The following is a 24,668-nucleotide window of genomic DNA, read 5'->3' as shown; positions in this document are numbered from 1 at the left end:
TCTCCCCAATTTACCAGTTCCTAGTTCTCAATTCTATCAATCACCAGTTCTCCACAAAGACCAACGTTTTATCATACCTACAATTCGTCTCAAGTCTCCTAATCCCTACTTTTCCCAATCAATACTACCTCTAATATCCCAGTTCCACCCAATACTCAAATCCAGATAATCTCCAGTTTCCAATAACCCACAGCACCCACTCCCAGAGTACCTAGTCCCCAAATCCCAGAGTTTCCCAAGTCCCAGTTCTCTTTAATTCACAATTCTCAACATTCCCAAATTCTCCCCAATTTCCCAGTTTCTAGTTCTCAATTCTATCAATCCCCAAAGATATTCAACTCACCAGATTTCCCAATCTCCTCAATCATAAACCCCTAATCCCAATTTCTCTAAGATTCTCCAATTACCAGTTTTTCCTATTCCAAGTACTATTTAATTTCCAGTTTTCTTCAATAACCAGCCCCCAAATCACCAGTAAAATCACTAAACTTTCAGTAAGATTAGTCGTTTCCACTAGTAGGTTAATAGATTAACATTTCTTTATAAACACCTTCAGATTTACTATTAATAAGTGAATTTCTAAAACTACAGTATAAAATAATTCCTAAAGTGTTTGTAATAAATGTGTAAAAACACAGTAATAACTCACCGTTACAGGAGTCCAGGGATGGTGTTTGTTTACCGTCGATATCCTGCTCAAATCCTGCTCTAAAAACACAGAATAAACACAGAGAAATCTAAATAAACTGATCTAAGATTAACCCACAGACACTGTGTGAGTAAAGCTTTACACTTTCTGCTCACGACTCTTTTCTTTAGTTCCAAACTCACACTAAATATTATCAAATCTTGATCTATTTCTTAATCGGATGAGTAATAAACTGTTTAACCTGTCTGAGATAATACTTTAACTTTATTAAATACAATAAGGTATTTGACTAAAACGGCAATGAAAATCTGCCTGTATATTTCCATTTCTTAACAAAAAAAAAAACATTTTTTGGGTGAAAGAGCCAGAATTACTGCTACTGTAAGCTGATTGGTTGTTGAGCTGATGCTGGAGACACTTTAATACTAGAGATAAAAGCACTTATCACCAGTTAGAACTAGTTTTAAAGCTTTATAACTGGAGTTTAGAGCTTGTTTAGAATTCGTCTGCGGTACTAAAAGATGATACAGATCTGAGTTGAGGCAATTTCAGTTTTATAAACTACACTTTTGCTGAAATTCTCCATATAAACCTATTCAATGGCTCCCTCTAGTGTCTGAGAAACATGGAGCACATCCCTGTGTGAGTATTCTCTTAGAGAATGTAAAATTACTCACTTAAATCCTGGTAACAGGTCCGCACAACTTCCTGTTTTCAGCCAGATGCAGTATGGGTCGCGGGAGGAGAGACAGCGACTGGGTAGAGAGAGAAAGGTGTTAGATATTCAATTATAAAGGGAATAAATAAACACATCCCATGCACATCACATGCAATCCAGATAGGGGGCGGGTCCTGCAAATAAAACTAAGGGGGTAAGGAATATTGATATATCAAAGAAATATTGTGATATTATGTTTTGCAATTACTGTGTTGACTCTTAAAACAAAGTACTGATTATAAAAGGGTAACTTTTATACCACTTTTTAACAGTTTTCAGTTAGAATATGTTAATAAATAGAATAATAATAGAATATGTTAATAAAGTTATTTACACAAAATTACGCTCACATAAAGATTTCCAGTTTCAGTCTTTTTCAGAACGAGCCGTTTAAGAGCTGTTTAGGGTCACTATTATGTACATAAGCTGTTGCTGGCCTCGGACAGTAGATACAGATCCCTCCCTCAGACGAAGTCTGCTGGCTAATTCAACTGATCTAGTGGGTGAAGCCACATTGGTTCTATACAGGTTTCCTTATTGTGACATCATTATAAGGGAGGAGCATTCTAACGACTCATAGAAGCAAGAAGATGTTCAGACACTTCAGTTCATTTAGAACCAATTCTCCTTCTAAATCTGTCTTCAGATTCCACTATTCTGATTGGATGAACAGGTTATTTTTCTCTGAGATTATTATTAATATATTGGTATGTTTAATATTAATACTGCCTTGCTTACAGTATTGCAATTTACTGCAATATATAGAATCATAAGCTCTGAATCGTGATACATGATACTTATTTTATCGTCAGATTCTTGTCAATGCACATCCTTATTGTAGGGCTGCACGATTTTGTGCAAAATATCTAATTGCGATTTTTCCAAAGAATATTGTGATTGCAATTTTTAATCCATTAAACTCTAAACTTGTATTAGTGGTTAAAATATCTATCAAAAATAATTATAAACTTTTTTCCCCATAAAATATTTCCAGTGTTCTCAGATTAAATGCAGTTGTCAAAAATTCAAAGAACAACAACAACAATAATAAAAAAAAAAAAATATATATATATATATATATATATATATATATATATATATGTGTGTGTGTGTGTGTGTGTGTGTGCGAGAGAGTGTGTGTATATACATAATATGCAATTGTATTATTATTATTTACATTTATATATTTTCTTTCTCTTCAAGCTACATTTTATAAATGTGTCACAGCTTTTATTTATTATTGGACAGAACTAAATGATAAGACATAAATATATTGGCACACTGGCCACGACTCATTCTTCGTCTCCTGTCATCATTATTCAAATCGCCCTACTCTAGTGTAATTTTGAGTGTTTTTTTTATATTTAAAAGGAATTTTAAATATAAAAAATACATTTTTGTAGTGCCATTAATCTTTGTTATCTAGCATTGTATGTGTGCAATAATTTGTGGGAAACCGAGGACTACAAAGGATACATCAGCCGCGTCCTGCCAGAGATATATAAAGTACTAGATTCCTCTTTTAAAAGAAATTACTAAAGTATCTTTGTACCCAAGTATTGCTTAAGTTGTTAATTGTAAAGTGTATTAGTGAAGTACTGAAAGTAAAAGTACAGTACTGTGTAACAGGGGTTGGAGAATGAAACTGAAACACCTGTCATCATTTTAGTGCGGGATTTTAGGTTTCATGGCTAAATTGGAGCAGCCTGGTGTTCAATCTTCATTAATTGCACATTGCACCAGTAAGAGCAGAGTGTGAAGGTTCAGTTAGCAGGGTAAGAGCACAGTTCTGCTCTAAATATTACAATGCACACAACATTATGGGAGACATACCAGAGTTCAAAAGAGGACAAATTGTTGGTGCACGTCTTGCTGGAGCATCTGTGACCAAGACAGCAAGTCTTTGTGATGCATCAAGAGCCACGGTATCCAGGGTAATGTCAGCACACCACCAAGAAGAACCAACCACATCCAACAGGATTAACTGTGGACGCTGTAAGAGGAAGCTGTCTGAAAGGGATGTTCGGGTGCTAACCCGGATTGTATCCAAAAAACATAAAACCACAGCTGATCAAATCACACAGAATTCAATGTGCACCTCAACTCTCCTGTTTCCACCAGAACTGTCCGTCACCACAATCAATTATTGTGCTCTAAAACCAGGTGTTTCACTTTCATTCTCCAACACCTGTACTAAATTGCATTGAACATCGTCTGCTTTTCTCAGGTAGATATAAAATGTCCTTCGGTTTGGGTTTTGTAGAGTTTGTAGTTTGCGTAGGTGTGTTTTAGTGCAGTAAAAATGGATTTGAGGTGTGTATGTGTGAGTCTGACCTCCTGCAGTTTCGGTGTTTAGTGCAGCGGCTGAGAGGAACTCTGATGATGCAGCTGGAAAAAGCTACGAACAGAGCGTGATGTTCCTTATCCAGCTCTAAACCCAGAACCCTCCGATCTCCTTTACACCTGCAGAACAAACACACAGTCCGGATTAATCTCAACACGTTACACTGTTCTGTATTCTGTACGTTTAGTTTCAGTTTCACACTGTAGTTTTAGTGACTGGTCGAATAAACAACTTTACTACATCCTGACATCATAACTCATCTAAGTGGCCATAGTCTCCCTATACTTCACAGGCTGGGTGCAGCAGCATTAGCATTGGCAGCTAACCGCTAGCACTAGGCACAATTAGCCGCTAATTCCGCCCGACAGCGCTACACTGAGGAACCATGAGTGTTCCAATAAACCAGGGCGATTTTAGCTAGCGTTTTTTTTTCAAACGTAGCTTATTTTAATACATTAAAGATGCAATGCTAATGCTGCTCCAGCAGTGCTAGTTGGGGTTATCAGCAGGCTACAGGTTGATAATACTCATCTATGAATGGCGAAAGCCCTTAGAACAGTTATTGGGTAATGCTAATGCTGCTCCAGCAATGCTAGCTGTGGTTAGGAGCAGGCTACAGTCCGATAATACTCACCTCTAAACGGGTAAATAGTGAGCAGTGGTTAGCGGCTAATGCTAATGCTACTCCAGTCTCTGTGATGGAGAAACTAAACTGAAACTCCTGTATAACTCTGTACTTCTGACTGATAGAATTCATACATAAGGTCCACCGAAATATAAGGAGCTCTGATGATTTTTTGGGAAAATTAAAGGATTTATTTCTTTATTTTATTTAAGGAATTTATACTTTATAGTGCAAAAAGTACAGTACATTCTGTGTACGGTAAAAAATAGAAATGAGGAATTTTTCAGATGCATGTTGGATACAGATACACACAGATAAACACTATGATATAGTGAATAAAGCCTAAAATAAGCATTGTTTTTAAATAAAATCAGATTTACTCTGTGTGAATTTAAACAATATTAATTAGTCTTTACTAATAAAATACTTATTCTACCAAGGATATCTCTACTTTAACACAGATCTACTGTGAGATATGTAGAGTTCAGTATATATATGTATAGTATAGGTGATCAGACTCACGTTTTGGGGTTATATACGTGAATATCCTCCAGCATGGTGGTGCTGTAGGAAAGGTTTGGGTCAGAATTCATCAGGATCTTCTGAACATGTCCGTCTTCAGAACCCAGGAACATCACCGTACGGTTTCTATTCGGTCCAGCAACCGTGTCCACGACTATCTGAGATAACTTATAGCTGCAGAGTAAAAACACTCAGCATCAGAGACAAAAATACAGTTTAATTCTCACAAAGCAATCAGAACAAAATAAAAATCACATTTAAGAATCAATTTCAAGAAATATTTACAGAATGTAACCAAATAAACAAAAAAACACTTTTCCACTGCAGGGAGGGTAACTTCATTCCACAGAACTTTTCAGTGGGAGGGGCTTTACAACTGAGGAATCTTCCTATTGGCTTGCCAGGCTGGGTGGCAGCCATAGCCACCAGCATTGAGTTGTAAGCTGATGGCAGTACATAAATCAAGTAGCCACTCCCATTTCAGTACTGTACACTGAGATTTCTTATTCGGTTTAAATCAGTCATACATTTTACAGACATCCTGTCAAAATTAAATAAAAATTCATTAGGGCTTTTATTTTTAGGGCTTATTTTGGCCAAATTTAACATTTTTATCTTTTTTATTTTTTGCGCATGAGAGATTAATGACTGTGTGGCACTTCAGAACCTTAATGCTTTTTGAGATGAACATTATATGCAAAAAAATTGGGCTTTCAAATACACATGATGATTTTGATTTATTAATTGTTAATTAATTAATTGGCCATTAGCCACTGTGGCTAAATTCCCCAGGTTAGATTGTACTAATAAAAAGATATGTAGTCAAAAAAAATAACAGTAAAGAACATCCAGTTTTTTATTTGATTGTGTATTATTTTATTATATTTGATTTTTAAATCTAAATATGTCAAATATAACATTTCTAAGCACGTTAAACAGGGCTGGTATATTTTATTATTACACAGCAACATATTCCAGCTATTATTATAAGAATTAATCTCTAAAATTTCCTGAAAATAACCTCTGGCACTAAATATAATAATATAATAAAATGGTCTAGTTTTGTAAGACTTTAACTGTGTAAAATATTTCACTCTTCTAATCTTTAGTGATAAAACTCCTGCATCTGGACTGCAATTGTAAAAACAGGAGGATCAGTGAGTTTTTAGGCTTTTTTCTCCGTCACATGACCTCATCACGGAGTTCAGTAGCTCCTCCATTTCCACTCGCTGTTGTGTTTTTAATGTGGATCTCCATGGAAACCGTGGGGCGTTCAAAGTGTAAGTACGGTGCGCGGCAGTGGACAAATATCTATTTTATTAAAGGCGAGGAGACGAAACTCAGAGATGTGCGTCCGGACGGGACTAAAATTACCGGAGGAGCACGGAGTTCAGAGAAAAACAGTAGATAATTCAGCCTGTAATTTTCTCAGAGGACGTCTGAGAAAAACACGAACATGATCGTTCTGGACAGGAATAAAATCACAGAGGATAAAAAACCCATAAGAGATGGTTACCTGCTGGTGGTCTGCGTGAGAAACGGCTGGTTGTTGATGGAGGAAACCGATTCGTCCATCAGTGGATGAGCTTTGATGAAGGAGAGCATGGAGTCGGGAAACAGAGCAGAAGAAGAGAACGCTGACGCTGAACCCTCACCTGCACAGGAGCCGGGACTGTAGAGACATCAATCATTAACATCAATCAATAACATCAATCATTAACATCAATCAATAATATCAATCAATAACATCAATCATTAACATCAATCATTAACATCAATCAATAATATCAATCAATAACATCAATCAATAACATCAATCATTAACATCAAACATTAACATCAATCAATAATATCAATCAATAACATCAATCATTAACATCAATCATTAACATCAATCAATAACATCAATCAATAATATCAATCATTAACATCAATCAGTAACATCAAACATTAACATCAATCAATAATATCAATCATTAACATCAATCAATAACATCAATCATTAACATCAATCATTAACATCAATCAATACATTCCTTTCATTTTTAGTTTTACTCAACTTCCTTCCTATTTTATCTGAACCAATTAACTAATTAGGAACCTCCCCCCCTCTCACTGCAACGCCCCCTACAGACACTGGGGGGGTAATACAGACGAGTGCATGCCTCCTTCAGTACATATAAAATAAAGCTCTAAACGCGTTTTCATCCTTTTTATTTTCAAAAAGGGACTGAAGACACTCGCTGCAATAATTAATAATAGTCATAATGTTGTTTTCTTACTAAAAAGCCTAATCTGTTCCCCCTGTCAGAATAAAATATCATTTTAGAAATTTCCATCAAATGCTGATTTTCACTAAAATCACATGTATGTAATGAAAAAATGAGAATAAAACTTGATTAGGCTGAAAAATATGACTTTAAATATTTTAATGGTTCTAAAGGTTTTAAAACAGGGGTGTCCAAACTTTTTTTGTTGGGGGCCAGAAGGAGAAATATATTTGAAGTCAAAGGCCACTCTGTAATAAATGAAGGAAATATACCACTTTAAATAATACATTTTCCTGATTATTTCATTTACACACTATTTTACATTACTTACTATCTTTATCTATCTTTGACAGTGTTGTGTAAACTAAGATTTGATTAATTACGGCAACTTTTAGACTCTTTGTCCTGTTTTTCTGTGGCTAGAAATGCGCACTCTCTCCGCTTTTAGACTCTTTGGCCCGTTTTTCTGCGCTAGAAATGTGCACTCTCTCCGCTTTTAGACTCTTTGGGCCGTTTCTGACACCTAGCGTTCAAACTTTGAATCTCACATTATAAAAAACCTGCTTAACAGCGGGCCAACTTTCATTCTATTTCTAAAATACCTCGCGCTCCAAAAAAGGAAACGGGCCGCAAATGGTCCGCGGGACGTAGTTTGGACTCCCCTGTTTTAAAGGCTGTACATTTTTGAAGGTTCTGAACATTTTTAACATTCTAAAAGTTTGTAAGGTTTTGAATTTTATGAAGAATTGAAAGTTTCTAAAGGTTCTGAAAGTTATGAAAACTAAAAGACACAGTATTCTATGTATTAAATCCCTTTAATGATGGTCTCTGAGTGGTGGTAGTGTTTGTGTTACCGTGGTTTTGGGACCTGCTCCTCTGGAACTGAACTCCAGGCTGAATCTGTTCCTTTCTGTTCCTTAAATCTGCCCTGAAACACTCGCTCCATCTCATCCAGGTAGAACCCGCACACTGCAGAACCCGGAATACTGCACACAAACAGCCAGGTTACAACAGGGCTAGAACATATAGATATATATATATATATATAGACCCTGCGTCCTCATGTGGGGACGTTACTGCTTCTCTGCATCATGATACTCTTTATAATCATTTTTTGACCCTTTGGCCTCTTATAAAGACACTTCCCGTACCATCTAGTGGTCAAACGACAACATTACACTCAATTTAAATATTAAAATAAACTAAATAAAAATATATATTTTTATTTTATATGTATTATTTTTATGAATAAATGAATGGAATGATTCAGTACTGGCTGTTTGCTTTTGTTGTTTTTTTGCAATCAAGGTTTTTTATTGAAAGTTTTGTAGATAACAGGTGTAACTAAATAATGCATTACAAAAACTGACAATGTTTTCCCCAATCTCTTTTAAATCCCCTCCACCTTACCCACAACCATCCATCCCCACCTGTTTGCTGTTGTTTTTCTATTTTACTTTTTTATTTTACTTCTATTTACTATTTGTAAATCTGACTTTAAAAAAACACTCATACAGCGAGAAACAGCAGCAGGAGCTCCTCAGATAAAGTGCTGTTCCCGTACCCTTAACCCTAACTAATCCTAACCTAAAGCTGGGTCTCAGGAGGATATTTAAATATATATATAGTATTCTGAGCAGGTGAACTATGCTGTCAGGAGCGTTTAGAGAATAAACTTTGATATTTAAAAGTGTTAAACAAACCAAAATACTATGTGAAGTATTTAGATACTCTTATCTGAAACTCTCGCTCTTTCTTTCCTGATGAGTGCCAGTTTCATCATCATAACATTTTTGAAGGTTTTTGCAGTGACTGCACTTTAGGATACTTTCAAAGTTCTTAAAATTGAGTTTTGGACCTTTTTAAAGTCAATTTTAAATTCTTTATTTAGTTGAGTAGTTGTTGCTTCTCATAACCTGGATTAGAACATTACTCAAATATTCACTATTCACTGTATACCTGTAACTCTACCTCTTCACTACTTTACTTTAACTGATGCTCTCAAACACTTTATTAAGAGACAAGAAATTCAAGTAATTAACTCTTGATGAGTTCAGCACAGCTGTTAACTGAACGCCTGAATTCCAGGTGACTCTACCTCATAAAACTGACTGAGAAAATCCAGCAGAGACGTTCAAAATATAAAATATATTCTGGTTTGTTTAAAAGGTTTTTTCTTTACTAAAAAAAAATTGCATATGTTTTTCTTCATAGTTTGTATGAGTTTAGTATTAATCTACAATATAGAACATTTTAAAATAATAAAAAAACATTAAATTGACCTGTTCATCTGTGTAGTGAACACTCCCACCACTGCGGGGCGCTGGTTGATCTGTATGATGCCGCTGACTGATTGTAAAACGTCGAAGTAGAAGAAGGAATCTCCCGGAATGGAACAGTTCAGCCGAGCTTTCAGAAACGACGTCCAGTACCGCTCCAACACTCGAGCTGATCCACCACTGTCGTTCTTACACACTCGCGCTACGCGAGAGTACACTACCTGCACACACACACACACATATATATTACATACATTAATAACTAGTGATGCACTGCTAAAATAAAACAATCAACACATCATTCCAATCCAATCAATTAAGGCCTTAATTAAAGCAATTAAAGCAATTTTACAACATAAAAACTATAAAAAGTACTTTTTTAAAAATATGATATGATATGTTTTTATACTAAAGTTTAAAGACTAACATAAATCCACTTGCCTACTTGCCTTATTAAAGTATATTAATAGTGATATATTAAATCATAACCCCTCTATCGTGATGCATATCGTATGTTTTTTACAAATACACACACAAAAAAAGTGAAACCTTCTTAAATGTGGTTAATCAATCTGATATTTCTCATTTTAACATTATTAAAGCAATATTATAAGAATTAATAACTCATTTCTAATTTACGTGAACTTGCTTTAAGTGATTAAATCTACTAAAATTGTCGAATTCCATTGGCAGAAAATTTTGTTTTATTAAAAAAAAAAATCTTAAAAAATTCTTAATTTTTTTAATTCTTAAAAAATATCTTGAATATATGGAATAAGAAACTTTCAGTAAATTAAATTTCAAAAAAAGGATAAAATGTGTAAGAATTAAGCTTAATTTACTCATAGAATTGTGAAAACAGTGCAACCTGCAATGCCTGAACAACAACAGCAGGTCTAATTTTAGCTATTTTTTAACTTTAATCTTAAACTGAGTGTAAATAGTTAATCTACTAAAAGTGTCTTATTTTATTGGCAGATAGTTTTACTTAATTTATGAAACAATACATACAAAATACAAAACAGTGCTTAAAACAAGCAAAAATATCTGCAAACGGAATAAGACACTTTCTGTATATTAAATTGCTAAAAATGAAAAAAAAAAAAAAAAAAAAAGCTTAGAGTAAAGTTATATTATAAGAATATTCTTATAAAATTGTGATGAAAATGGCTGGAATTGGTCATTTTGATGACCTTGTACTTGTTCCTGTACAACCGAGGAAACTCTTGCTCTTCCTTTCCTGGGGTGATCCTGATTTGTGCCAGTTCCATCATAATGGACTTGTTTTTTTTTTTTACTTTCAAAGGTCTTAAAATTCTTCTTTTCAAACTGCTTCACTGATCTTCATTTCTTCTTAAAGTATTTTTTTTTACTATTCTTGTAAAATTGTGTCAAAAATCTGAAAATTTAAACATTTAAACCAGATTCAAGAGGGTTTAACTGGCTCATATTTTAAGTTTTGCCTATGCAACCCAACCTGCAAAACAACAGATCTAATTTTTGCTAATTTTTCTTTAATCTTAAACTGAATGTAAATTGTTTTTCTGTTTTATTCCCATGTTTTACCTTCCCGAGGGTTGTGTACTCCACAGCAATCTCACTGAAGAAGAAGTAAACGTAGCTGCTGTACTCAATCGCGTGCAGAAAACGAGGCTCTAAAGAAAGAAAAGAGCGGAAAAACTAAAATTATCAGGCTAAACTCGCTCTAACTGCTTTTCTGTGTTTTATAAAATTTCCCAGATCTACTGTAGCTTTTCCACTTTTTAACCATTCTGACCTTATTTACCCTGTAAATCTGCACTAGAAACAGGCAATATGGGAAAAATATTATATCACAATATTTAAAGACATTTTAATAAAAAACAACATGTATAGCTTTAATTTTATATGCAGAAGAAATGCTTTAGTAACGGTGGATTTCTTAAAAACTGATTTCACCTGATTTGCCAGGCAGAGAACAGTGATTCTTTTATCATTATATCTTCCCAATATTGGTATACAAATTAATTAAATACAAATTTAATTGCAAATTTAATTATAAATATACAAGTGATTTTCCATTACGATTTGTTTTGTTTTTAGTTTGTTTTTAATGTAACATTTTTTATCAGGTTTTATTTGTAGATGTGATGAAACACAACATTTGTAGTCTTACGACATTTCCTTGTAACTTCCTGCTGTCAGTTTTTGTTTTATTCATTTATTTACTGTATTATCAGATCCTAAATATAAACAAATACACATAAAATAACCATGCATTTCCCTGAACAGCAATTAATTCAATTCAAATTCAATTCAACATCCTGTAAGTTGGAAGTTGAATGTACATTAATTGAACTAAATAAAAAATTGAATTTTGCACAGACCTGGTGTGTGTATAAGTGTGTGTGTATAAGTGTGTGTGTGTGTTACCTCTGAGCCATTTGGAGTCGTATTTAACGGAGCGTAACACAGGACTCCCCTCTCCTCCTAAACTCCTGTAAATCACAGCATCACTCGCCTGGAAATCAGACATCGTAGCCGAGTAGAAATGACCACCTGAAACACAAAATAATCACAAAAAAACTTTTATATCTTCTGTAGGTGCTTTAGAATATCTGATCAATATACACTGATCACATAAAAGTTTCTGGTGTCTAGATATATTAACCCAGCGTTAATTACAGTCATTTATAACATCATTTATTCCCAACCTGTCTATGGAAAAATAGGCAAGTCCTGATTAGTGCCAGTTCCATCATAATAACGTTTCTGATGGTCTTTTTGTTTGCGATTCGTACTTGAAGATACTTTCAAAGTTCTTACAGTTCTTCTTTTCAGATTGGGTGACCTTCACGTCTTCTTAAAGTATTTTTTTTCTTTGCTATTCTTATAAAACTGTGACGAAAATGCAAAAAACAGGAAATTCAAACATTTAAACCAGATTTAAACACCACGCCCCGCCCCAATCTGCTCGTCTCTAAACCCATACATCACCCAGTGCCCCTCCCAAATCATTATAGGTTGTAGATAGATGTTATATAAAGTTTCACAGCACTGTGATCCTTCTGTATTGTCCTCTTTTTTATATACTAATATAAAATATGAATTTGCTTCATTACTTGCGAATATTCCCACGTTGGCCTGGTGCGACTCAAACGGACAGCGAGCCTGTCCCACAAGCTCCGCCCCCACCTGCTCCAGAGACGACAGCTGATACACACAAACCAATAAACACCCAAACAGATCAATAAATCAATCAATAGTCTTTAAATTGAGATAAATTAAACCTTATAACGGAAAAGAGACAGTAATTAATACATTAATCTGAATTTGATCATTTCACTAAAACAGATTTCTTATATTTATGAAGTTTAGCGCATAAGCTTCTGTTTTTTTTTCACGATTTTTCACTGATCTGCCCAAAACTTCTCCCAAAACTTTCCAAAGCTTCAGTTTCTCCCTCTGTTTGGTTTATTTTCACACAGGTATAAAAACCTAAACTCACCAAAAAAATGTGCACCAATAAGCCACGCTTTGAGCACATTGAAGTCTCCTCTGATTGGTCAGAGCTGTCTGATGTGAGAGCAAGATTAAAGTGAGTATAGTGAGAAAACAGAACACTGAAAATGTGCTGCTGCTGTTTTAAACACAGTGTTTTTAATGAGACGTGCAGCGCAGATGTGAGCAGTGAACACAGCACAGACTGTGCTCTCAGTGTGTAAACAGCGTGGAGCAGCAGAGACAGTGTTTCTTCATAGCTGTGGTAAATAATTATCGTTATCTGGCTAATATATATCAGATTAAACTGCATCTAAACAGCAGTTCAGCTCAAATTAAAACAGGAGTATATTTAATAACTGGGTCGAATTGAGACCGGATTACGTTCACACCACAAGAGAACCGCTCCAGAGTTCTATTAGGACCGGAACTAAGTGTGATTAGTGTTTTCACACCTGCTCAAACGAATCACACTAAAAGTACAAACCAAACAAGACTGTTTTAACTGCAACTAAATAGTGCTGGAGTTCAAAAACACACTAAAATTCTCAGACTGTCTGACGAAATATGTTCCGCTGCTTTAATGAAATAGAGCATCCCAAAATGAAGCACAAAAAGAGTGCAGCTTTCTGTTTTCATTTTGTTGTTCTTATTTTTATTTCTATGTTTATTTTGTTCTAAAATTACTTTTATTTATTAAATACTTTTATATTAAACCTTTACTTATTGTAACTTATTGTTTTACATTTATCAGTTTTATTTAATTTCATTGTGAAGAACTTATTATTATTATTATTATTACTATTATTATTACTATTATTATTATTAACCTGGTGAAAAAATATACATATAAAAGTACAGTGACATTATGCTTGTTACAGGTGTAATACTCATTATTAAATGTATTATAAGTTTACTGTCAGTATATTTAAAATATGGGGTTACATACATGAAGTAGTTTAAAAGTTTAAATGTTACTTAAGTATATTTAAAATAGTTCCATTTCAGTACAGTTAAGAACACTTAGCACAATTTAATTAAGACTTTTGTACTATTTTTATTTTATAATTAAAGTTTAATAAGTACAATAAAAGTTGTTCACTATAGCATAATAATGCTTAGTATATTTTAATCTACTTTTATTCACTGGCCAGTATTATTATTATTTTATAGAATATTACCTGTTCCAAAGTGTAACAGGAAACCTAGCTCTGATTTAAAGTGTAAATTGATGTTTAATGCTTGTTTTGGTCACTAGAGGGCAGCAAGTATTCAAAAATGCATCAGATCCTTTGTGGCCAAAACTATTGGGACACATCTTCACTCACTGTTTCATCTGAAATCAAGAGATTTAAAGGGTCATTCCACCAAATGGGAGCCATTTTCTTGTTGTAACTATTTTTATCTTTTCTTCAGCTCTAATGATCTAATAAAACATATATTTCACTATTCAAAGTAGTGATCAAACTCAGAAATGGCACAGATTCTGTGTAATGACCTGTAAACAGTTTATTCCCCCAACTCTGTAACTCATTCCCTCATAATAATATAAAATAAAATAAAAAGTTGGGGTTCTTTTACCCTGTAGTTTCTGCAGGTGGGGTTGAAAGCGTTTGTCCCGCAGGTGAAGAGAGTCTCGTCGTTTCTCTGAACCAAAACTTTAATGTAGTTGTAACATTCATCCTGTAACACATCCAGAAACACACACACTGTTCACTATACACCACTATATCACACAGAGATACAGGCTGTGTAATAAAGCCTAGACTGAAGAATATATATAAATTATATATGTATATACAGTGCCCTCCATAATTATTGGCACCCCTGGTTAAGATGTGTTATAGATTACTGAATAAATTCACTTGAGTTAAAGGTTGTATTTTACTCTTTTTTTCCCATCGTGGTCCTATATTATTTTGAACAAAACTCAATTTATGAGAAGCTAAAGAACACATCTTAACCAGGGGTGCCAATAATTATGGAGGGCACTGTATATAATGTATAATTCATTCATATATAAGTATACCTCACATGTAAAGATTGGTGTCAGAAGTGGTTTGTTTAGTGTTGTGCTTAAACCCCACCACTATCTATCTATCTATCTATCTATCTATCTATCTATCTATCTATATGATAGTGTTTTTTTTTATACTATAAGCATTTTAGGAATTCTTTCATTTGAAACTATGTAGGAATTCTTTAATGTGGTTTGAGGAATATTTGAGTTTTAGAAGTTGTGTTTTTTGAAGCATCGTAAGAGTTTCCTCCACAGTTTTAAACTGAAAAAAACTCCAAAAAAAGGTCCTGAAACAACTTAAAATATTTATAATCAATTAAATTTACATTCTGCTCTTTCGCTCTGTTATGTATGTATTATGTATTGGCTGTTTGCACCGATATAGATGAGTTTATATATTTATCTATCGATTCTATTTATCTGAGTGTATATCATTCTGTGCTGTTGCTGTCTGTATCTGTCTGTCTTATCTGTCTGTCTGTCTGTCTTTGACTGCCTGTCTGTCTTTGACTGTCTATCTACGCCTGTCTGTCTTTGATTGTCTATCTATGTCTGTCTGTCTTTGACTGTCTTATCTGTCTGTCTGTCTTTGACTGTCCATGTCTGTCTGTCTTTGACTGTCTGTTTATATCTGCCTTTAACTGTCTGTCTGTCTTTGACTGTCTGTTTACGTATGCTTTTAACTGTCTGTCTGTCTTTGACTGTCTTATCTGTCTGTCTCTCTTTGACTGTCTATCTATGTCTGTCTGTTTTTGACTGTCCATGTCTGTCTGTCTTTGACTGTCTGTCTGTCTTTGACTGTCTATCTACGTCTGTCTTTGACTGACTGTCTATGTCTGTCTGTCTTTGACTGTCTGTCTGTCTTTGACTGTCTGTCTATGTCTGTCTGTCTTTGCCTGTCTGTCTACATCTGCCTTTAACTTTCTGTCTGTCTTTGACTGTCTGTCTTTGACTGTCTATCTACGTCTGTCTTTGACTATCTGTCTTTCTTTGACTGTCTGTCTACATCTGCCTTTAACTGTCTGTCTGTCTTTGACTGTCTGTCTTTGATTGTCTATCTACGTCTGTCTTTGACTGTCTGTCTTTCTTTGACTGTCTTATCTGTCTGTCTGTCTTTCACTGTTTATCGATGTCTGTCTGTCTATGTCTGCCAGTCTTTGTCTGTCTGTCTGTCTGTATATAATCAGCAGTATTGTGAGGGGGTGGTAAGGTGGAGGGTATTTGTACTCACGGTGTTTTTACCCCTGACGGTGCATTTCCCCACATCCTTAGATCTCCAGATCAGTCTCTGCACAGAGGAAACAGTATAGATCATTAATATTAATACTCCAGTAATTTAATACAGTATCTGTACTTCATTACTCCTCACCTCTGATTAATAGTATAATAATAGTAAGGGTCAGGGGTCAGATTAATGAGAAATCGATTTAGTGGAGTATTTTTATTGCACTTCTACAGTTTGAGCAGCTGTAGAATTTGATTAATCTCTTTACTACTGTTTTTATTTCTTAAACTAGACGACTGTTCAACAGATCTGCACTGCAGCGGCTAACAGACATCCTGCTAATCAGTCTATGAAACTCTTAGTGTGTGTTTTCAGGTGTGTGTGTGTGTGTGTGTTATACCTGCTGAGGGATGACCTGGTTTACTGAAGCCGAGAGGTTAACAGCAAATACATGATCCCTGAGAGAGAGACAGAGAGAGAGAGAGACAGAGAGACAGAGAGAGAGACAGAGAGAGAGAGAGACAGAGAGAGAGACAGAGAGAGAGAGAGAGACAGAGAGAGAGACAGAGAGAGAGACAGAGAGAGAGAGAGAGACAGAGAGACAGAGAGAGACAGAGAGAGAGAGAGAGACAGAGAGAGAGAGAGAGAGAGAGACAGAGAGACAGAGAGAGAGAGAGAGACAGAGAGAGAGAGAGAGAGAGACAGAGAGACAGAGAGAGAGAGAGAGAGAGAGAGACAGAGAGAGACAGAGAGAGAGAGAGAGACAGAGAGAGAGAGAGAGAGAGACAGAGAGACAGAGAGAGAGAGAGACAGAGAGAGAGAGAGAGAGAGACAGAGAGACAGAGAGAGAGAGAGAGAGAGAGAGACAGAGAGAGACAGAGAGAGAGACAGAGAGACAGAGAGAGAGAGACAGAGAGAGACAACGACAAAGAGACAGAGAGAGACAAAGACAGAGAGACAGAGAGAGAGACAGAGAGAGAGAGAGACAGAGAGAGACAAAGACAGAGAGACAGAGAGAGAGAGAGAGACAGAGAGAGAGACAGAGAGAGAGAGAGAGAGACACAGAGAGAGAGACAGAGAGAGAGAGAGAGACAGAGAGAGAGACAGAGAGAGAGACAGAGAGAGACAGAGAGACAGAGAGAGAGACAGAGAGAAATAAAGACAGTTTATATTACAATTCACTTGGTATTTTAACAAAACCAAGATGAAAACACTTACAAACACTTAAAACTTGTTAATTAATTTATATAAAGATATACAGCTCTGGAGAAAAATAAGATTTCACTTAAAAATGATGAGTTTCTTTGATTTTACCAAATTAAAAACCTCTGGAATATAATCAAGAGGAAGATGGATGATCACAAACCATCAAACCACCAAACTGAACTGCTTGAATTTTTACACCAGGAGTAAAGCAGCATAAAGTTATCTAAAAGCAGCGTGTAAGACTGGTGGAGGACAGTTTCCTCTGCTGAGAAGAGTTTGTTGAACACGTCCAGGTAGCTGCACCGTTACAATAGCAATCCACCAAAGACAGAGCTCACCTGATTCTACTCTTAAAGAGAATGATGAGAAGGAGACACTCTGATTGTTTTATTATTTAACGTTACGCCCAATATAAACCTAATAAACACACCCATAATTAATTAAGAGAATTAGTACATGACTTTTATGTTAAGTTTCGAGCCGCACAAGGTCTACTTTTCCCGTCATCACGATAGCAAAGACAATCTGACACGCACTTAATCAAGCTGCACGCACGGTGCACGACTAATAGATTGCCTAGTCACTGAACCAAAGAATCAGAATCTTGTGACAAAGTTGGCAAAATATAGTCAAATATGCCCAAAGAAGATTATAGATGGAAAAACTTCACTTCCTTCATCCATAAACTAAAAGTTAAACAGGTTTTTATTTTTATTTTATTTGAATTCTGTTATATAAAGTGTTTTTATTGCAGAAAATCCACATTGTAAATTCCACAGATGAAAACATAGCTAAAATTATTATTATTATGAGATTTGTTACTATAGTAACTGATGCAGCGATGTGATTGGCTGACCTGGCTGCGATGTAGAGCATGCGGTTGATTCGGATCATGCGCTGGTAGTCCAGTCCCAAACGCTGCGTATCGTTATCCGACACCAAACCCTGAAAACTGGGAAACAACCGCGAATCTGCAGATCAGGAGAAGAGTTATTATACATTATTACATTACATGAAACACATATTTACACCTTTTACACCGTACTGCTTTTAAAATACATCAATATCTTTAAAAAACATTTTTATATAGCGTATTTTTCACACCTAAAATACTGTAATTTTCCCAAAAATCATCAGTGCTCCTTATAATCCAGTGCTGCTTATGTATGAATTCTATCAGTCAGGTATTAAAGAGCAGTAAAGACACTCCACTGAAGTACAGAGTTATACAGGAGTTTCAGTTTAGTTCTCCAGCACTAAGACTGGAGCAGTATTAGCATTAGCTGCTAACCATGCTAAGCGCTAGCACTTTAGCCATTCCGAGGTGAGTATACCAGACTGCAGTCTGGTTGTTTACCCTGTTAAAATAAGCTATGCGTGACAAACCACTAGCTAATATCACTCTGACTTACAGGAACACTCAGGGTTCCCCAATGTAGCTCTGTCCGGCAGCATTAGCTGCTAACTGATAGCGGTTAGCTGCTAAAGCTAATGCTCCAGCCTTAGTGCTGGGGAAATTTGAGAATCTAAGCTTACTGTAAATAAACGGAAGTGCTTTTCTAACCCAAATAAACAGTTTTCAGGAGAGAAATCTGTGTAGATTAACATCCAGTGCTTGTTTAACTTTAAAAGAAAATGTTTTTTTAAGAATTACAGTTTTGTTGTCTTAGTTTAGCTTAGCCTTGCTTTAGTTAGTTACCTCCCTCACCACCACCACCCTATGGTGAGATCTGCTGAATTAGAAGGGAAACATGGCGACACCCCTGTTCCTTACTAGTGTCACATATAATGGGCCTTATAATCCGGTGCGCTTTATAGTGAGAAATATACAGTATCTTTGTAATGCACACTGTTTAATGAATAGTTAAATATTTACATATTTACTCAACGTCAAAAAAAACAGTTGCATGAAACTTGGTGGGTAGTCGTGCCAGACTGTTACGTAGTGACTCATAATGACAGTGGATCATCTTCAGTGATGAGTCCTGCTTTTGTCTTGGTGAAGACGACCAACGAATTCATGTGTGGAGGCAACAAAGTCAAATCTAACGCTATTTAATGTGACACTAGTAAGAAACAGGGGCGTTGTCATGTTTTCCTTCTAATTCAGCAGGTCTCAGACCTCACCCCTGGGTAATTAAAACTAAGCTAAACTAACTAAGCTAAGCCAAGTAAACAAAACTGTAATTTCTTAAAAAAACATTTTATTTTAAAGTCGATTGAGTGCTGGATGTTAATCTACACATATTTCTCTCCTGAAAACTGTTTATTTGGGTGAGAAAAGAGCTTCTGTTTATTTACAGTAAGCTTAGATTTCCAGATTTCCACTAGCGCTAGCCTCGGTTAGCGGCTAATGCTGCCGACAGAGCTACAGTGAGGAATCCTGAGTGTTCCGGTAAGCCAGGGTGATATAAGCTAGTGGTTTGTCCCACTTTGTTTGTTTTAACAGGGTAAACATGCAGACTACAGTCTGATAACCTCACCTCTGAACAGCTAAAGAGCTAGCACTTAGCGCTGTGGTTAGCGGCTAATGCTAATACTGCTCCAGCAGGAACATTAAGAACCTCTACAACTCTCTACATGCATTATTAACTACACTACTCCTGCATGTGTGGATCAATAAAAACAGGGTATCTAAACAGAATCACAACGTATGCGATTTCTACGAACCTTCAGGTCCAGCTGTGCTGATTGGCTGCAGGTCTTTGGGAAAGGGCGTGGCTACAGCAGTGATGGACAGCAGGCCGGCTGTAATCAGCAGCTCCATAACTGAAGAGGCGAGAGGTCATTCCTGATTCATCATTAAACTGGAGGAGGGTCAGTGAGGCATACTGAAGAACCTACGCCTGTGAGAAACACATTTAAAATATATTTACACACAGAAAAATGAACAAATATATTACTTTAACTGTCAATAAAAATTTACATCACTGAAACTAGGGTGGGTGATATATTGTCCCAGAAATTATTGCGATAATCAATAGTATTGTCATTTTAAGACCATTTAATGTCACTGATATAATTATAATAGAATATCATAAAAAAATAAAGGTACCACCTTAAAATAAGACTACCTTTATAAAGGGTTCATAAATGGTTTACATTTAGTTTATTAATGGTTACTAATTAGGTTGTAAATGCCTTAAAAATAATCAATAATCAGTTATAACACATACGTATAAAGGGCAACAGTATAGACGGCTGTGGGTTCACTATTTGGCAAACAAAAGATCATTGTTGCCCTTTCTACATACGTGTTATAACTGACTATAAAGCATTTACAACCTAATTAGTAACCATTAATAAACTTATTGTAAACCATTTATAAACCCTTTATGAAGGTAGTCTTATTTTAAAGTGGTACCAAAATAAATTATACCCTTTTAAAGAAAACTAATTTTATTCATAGTTTAGAAAATAAATATTTTCTAAAATTTCTAAAATTCTCTTCATTGTCATATATGTGAACAAACACATAAATAAACACAATAAGCGATATCACGATATAAAATATTATTAAGGTCATGTCCATTTATTGTACTATAAATTGATAATGTAATTATTGTTACAGGCCTAAATGGAACCAATTCTGAAATTGGCCTGCAAATGCAAACAGTGCTGCCTGATAGTTTGTAAACTATTTAAAATGTTCTTAAAGACCTAAAGGTAGATTTGCTCATTTATTTATTCAGTAAAAAAAAATATTACACTAATACTAGTGCATCTCAAAAAAAATTAATATCATTATATCAAGTCATATATTATATAGATGTATTAAACACACTCACAGAGTGATCTATTTTAAACACTTATTTATTTTATTGTTGATGATTATGAAACTTACAGCCAATAAAAAAAACAAAAATCCGTGTATCAGAAAATGTAAATATTATATAAGACCAATTATATACTTTTAGCAGCGTGGGCAGCGTGCCAAGTCCTGCTGGAAAATAAAAACAAAGTACCAGATGAGATCTAAAAAATGTGTATTGTGGGTGTAGCGCTATATTTGAAGAAATGAAAACACTGCAACCTAAACACAACCATGTGTTTACTGTTTTAATATTTTTGTAAAGTTTAGATTTGAAAAAGAGAAAACAATTAAAAATCCATTTCTTTTTTTAAATGTACCGAAAGGAAGCTTGACATCTAATTATTTGCTTTTTTTAAGCAGAATCTGACTGATATGCAGCACAAATCGAATGAAAATCACTGAACTGTGCATTAAATATATCTGTGAAATCATTGTGATGAATTTTGTGTATGGTGAATAGGTAATGTTTTGATAATATTTTATCGTATCTTCCAGCTCTACAACTATTATCATCACTAAGCAGCTTCATAGAAATCCACATCCAAGGAAACAGTGAAGGAAAAAACCTGTTTATTCTGTCGTCTGTCCTTTAATATATTTCTGATTACACCGTTTCTTTACTCTGTGCTGCAGAAAATACAATAAAACAATGTAGGAATGTATTTTGAATTTATATGTCCTGTAATTTGGCTCTTGTGCACAGAGTTGCCAGGTTCTGCTAAATTGAGCTTGAGGAAAAAACAGAGTTCAGGAACAAAAATGACCAGGGTTGCCAGGTCCAACAAAAATATCCAGCCCAAATTGGGTCTAAAATTCGCCCTTCAGAAGCTTAAACTAATCCAACATATATATATGCGACACACAAGTAAATCAATAAATACTGTATTTTTCGGACTATAAAGCGCACCGGATTATTATTAATACCAGATTAAGTTAAGTAAAGCTAAATTAAGTAAACAAAACTAATAAAACAATACTTTCTTTTATATTTAAACGAGCGCTGGATGTTAATGACGGTTGTGAACTTAACAACAAAATAAGGACCTTAATGGGCTCCGATAGGTCCAGTAGACTAAAGTGATGTCAGTATGATCGAGAGATTCCTAGTTCGAATCCCAGTCATGCAGCTTGCCATCATCTGCCGGAGTCCCGAGAGCACAGTTGGTCTTGCTCTCTCTCTCTGGGTGGGTACAGTACAGTAGATGGCCCCCTCTCTTTCCCCTCATCACTCCTAGGGTGATGTGGATCAAACACAAGGCTGCATCTGTGAGCTGATGTATCAGAACCGAGTCCGAGTGTTAGCGCTGTGATGCTACTCGGCAAAAAGTTTAAAAAGAGGCGGAGTCTGACTTCACATGTATCGGAGGAGGCGTGTGCTGGTCTTCACCCTCCTGGTGTGTTGGGGCATCACTAGTGATAGGGGGGAGTATTAATGAGTGGGTTGGGTGACTGGGGAGAAAATGAGATAAAAAATAAATAAATAAATCGGCAAATAATCACACTAAAACCTCTTTTAAATGTGGCTCCAAAATGCGATTTTATGTGGTTTCTGGCTGCTCAGACTATCAAAAATGAATATGGATACAATCTAGATAAAAGTAAAATCAGATTTGGGCTGGATTATATTAGATTATAGAATCAGATTCAGGGCTGAGAAAGTGAAGAGTGTTTGGACGGAGTGAAAAAGTGCAGATCAGATCGGAACGACTGGAAGGACAACAGTTTCCTCTAGACACAACTCCCCCGACTCCACAACTAATACACACACACACACACACACACACACACACAAACAAACACACACTATACACACACACACACACACAAATAAACACACACTATACACACACACATATCTACAATGACATTTGACACTGCTATGAAGTGTCTGTTTACTTTTCCACTTTCCCACAGTACTGCAGTACAAAACACGCCTCACTGTGTGTGTGTGTGTGTTACTGTGTGTGTGTGTATAATAGTGTGTGTGTATAAAGTTAAATAGAGTTATATATAGAGGCGGTGCTGCAGCTGGACAGAGCTGTGGTCAGATCTGAGCATCTGTTCAGTTTTAATGAGAAAAGCCTTTAATCTCTCCTATATAATTTATTTAATTAACCTTATTCACATAATTAAAGCCTAAAACTGAGGCTAGACGATAATTTAATTTTGATATTTATCGTAATATACAGCTTTATAAAAAAATATAAAGAGTTCACTTCAGTTTCTGAATCAGTTTCTCTGATTTTGTTATTTATAGGTTTATGTTTGAGTAAAATGAACATTGTTGTTTTATTCTATAAACTACAGACAACATTTCTCCCAAATTCTTATATGTTTGCACTTAAAATCCTTTAATTTTCCCAAAATCATCATCAGAGCTTCTTATAATCCGGTGCTCCTTATGTATAAATTATATCAGTCAGGTATTAAGGAGCAGTAAAGACACTCCACTGAAGTACAGAGTTATACAGGAGATTCAGTTCAGTTCTCCAGCACCAAGACTGGAGCAGTATTAGCATTAGCCGCTAACCACAGTGCTAAGCGCTAGCTCTTTCACTGTTCAGAGGTGAGTATATCAGACTGTAGTCTGCATGTTTACTTTGTTAAAATAAGCTACGTGAGATGAACCGCTAGCTAATATTGGCCTCTGGTTTACCGGAACACTCAGGGTTCCTCAGCGTAGTCGCTAATGCTAATGCTGCTGCACCCAGCCTTAGTGGAAATCTGGAAATCGAAGCTTACTGTAAATAAACGAAAGCGATTCACTCACCCAAAAAAACAGTTTTCAGGAGAGAAATCTGTGTAGATCAACATCCAGCACTCGATTCACTTTTTTTAAGAATTACTGAGAGATCTGCTGAATTAGAAGGAAAACTTGGTAACACCCCTGTTCCTTACTATTGTTTCCTAAAATGCGACTTATAATCCAAAAAATACGATACATTAAAGCAATTGTACAGTAAGCAAGGACAAAATAGCAAATTTTACTCATGTTTTGACCTTCAAATTAAAAAGTTGGAATTAAAAGAGAAACTTTGATTTTTGTGAAAAAGCCCTTTTAGGTACTATCCTATTTTAGGGACAGTATGAACCTACTGGTACCTACTGATCAGTTTAAAACACTGGCATCTGAAGGAGCTTCTTACTGGATTAAAACTCCGCAGGTCGCTTCAGAGTTTAGAGCTGGGTCTAGTCTAGTGATTCAGAACGATTTGTAGTCCAGGATCAGGACTAATCCTAATTCTAATCCTAGTCCTAATCCTAGATCCTTATCAAAAACACCCAACCTGAGGGAGAAAAGGGTGAAGGAAACACTAAAAAAAGTCATTTACACCCAGTAGAGTCTGGTCATATCCTTCCTCTAAACAGGAATAAAACTGAACTGTTAAAAGAAATAAATAACCTTTAGAATCTCTTTCTCTGTAATCTCAGATTAATCTCTCTCTCTCTCTCTCTCTCTCTCTCTCTTTCTCTCGTTCAGGTAATTAGCCTCTTGCTGATCTCCTCCAGGATCAG

General features: G+C 35.4%; 1 protein-coding gene across 1 annotated transcript in view; it reads right to left on the bottom strand.

Moving 5' to 3' along the window:
* The window catches only part of LOC111196675 (semaphorin-6D-like), a 35,572-nt gene that overhangs the window by 3,570 nt on the left and 7,334 nt on the right, over nucleotides 1-24,668 (bottom strand). Inside the window, exons 2-16 of the mRNA XM_049472851.1 lie at nucleotides 20,009-20,184; nucleotides 18,195-18,309; nucleotides 16,533-16,590; nucleotides 16,139-16,195; nucleotides 14,469-14,570; nucleotides 12,509-12,599; nucleotides 11,820-11,945; nucleotides 10,974-11,062; nucleotides 9,411-9,628; nucleotides 7,983-8,114; nucleotides 6,375-6,530; nucleotides 4,859-5,032; nucleotides 3,702-3,830; nucleotides 1,327-1,404; nucleotides 650-708 (exon numbers count right to left, since the gene is read on the bottom strand). Of these exons, the coding sequence (XP_049328808.1) occupies nucleotides 650-708; nucleotides 1,327-1,404; nucleotides 3,702-3,830; nucleotides 4,859-5,032; nucleotides 6,375-6,530; nucleotides 7,983-8,114; nucleotides 9,411-9,628; nucleotides 10,974-11,062; nucleotides 11,820-11,945; nucleotides 12,509-12,599; nucleotides 14,469-14,570; nucleotides 16,139-16,195; nucleotides 16,533-16,590; nucleotides 18,195-18,309; nucleotides 20,009-20,105 (1,681 nt within the window). The 5' untranslated portion in view covers nucleotides 20,106-20,184. The remainder of the gene's footprint in view (nucleotides 1-649; nucleotides 709-1,326; nucleotides 1,405-3,701; nucleotides 3,831-4,858; nucleotides 5,033-6,374; nucleotides 6,531-7,982; nucleotides 8,115-9,410; nucleotides 9,629-10,973; nucleotides 11,063-11,819; nucleotides 11,946-12,508; nucleotides 12,600-14,468; nucleotides 14,571-16,138; nucleotides 16,196-16,532; nucleotides 16,591-18,194; nucleotides 18,310-20,008; nucleotides 20,185-24,668) is intronic.

Source organism: Astyanax mexicanus, unplaced genomic scaffold (genome assembly GCF_023375975.1).
Source record: "Astyanax mexicanus isolate ESR-SI-001 unplaced genomic scaffold, AstMex3_surface scaffold_31, whole genome shotgun sequence".
Taxonomy (NCBI): Eukaryota; Metazoa; Chordata; class Actinopteri; order Characiformes; family Acestrorhamphidae; genus Astyanax; species Astyanax mexicanus.
The sequence above is the reverse complement of the archived record's forward strand: the minus strand, read 5'-3'. Positions and strand labels throughout refer to the sequence as shown.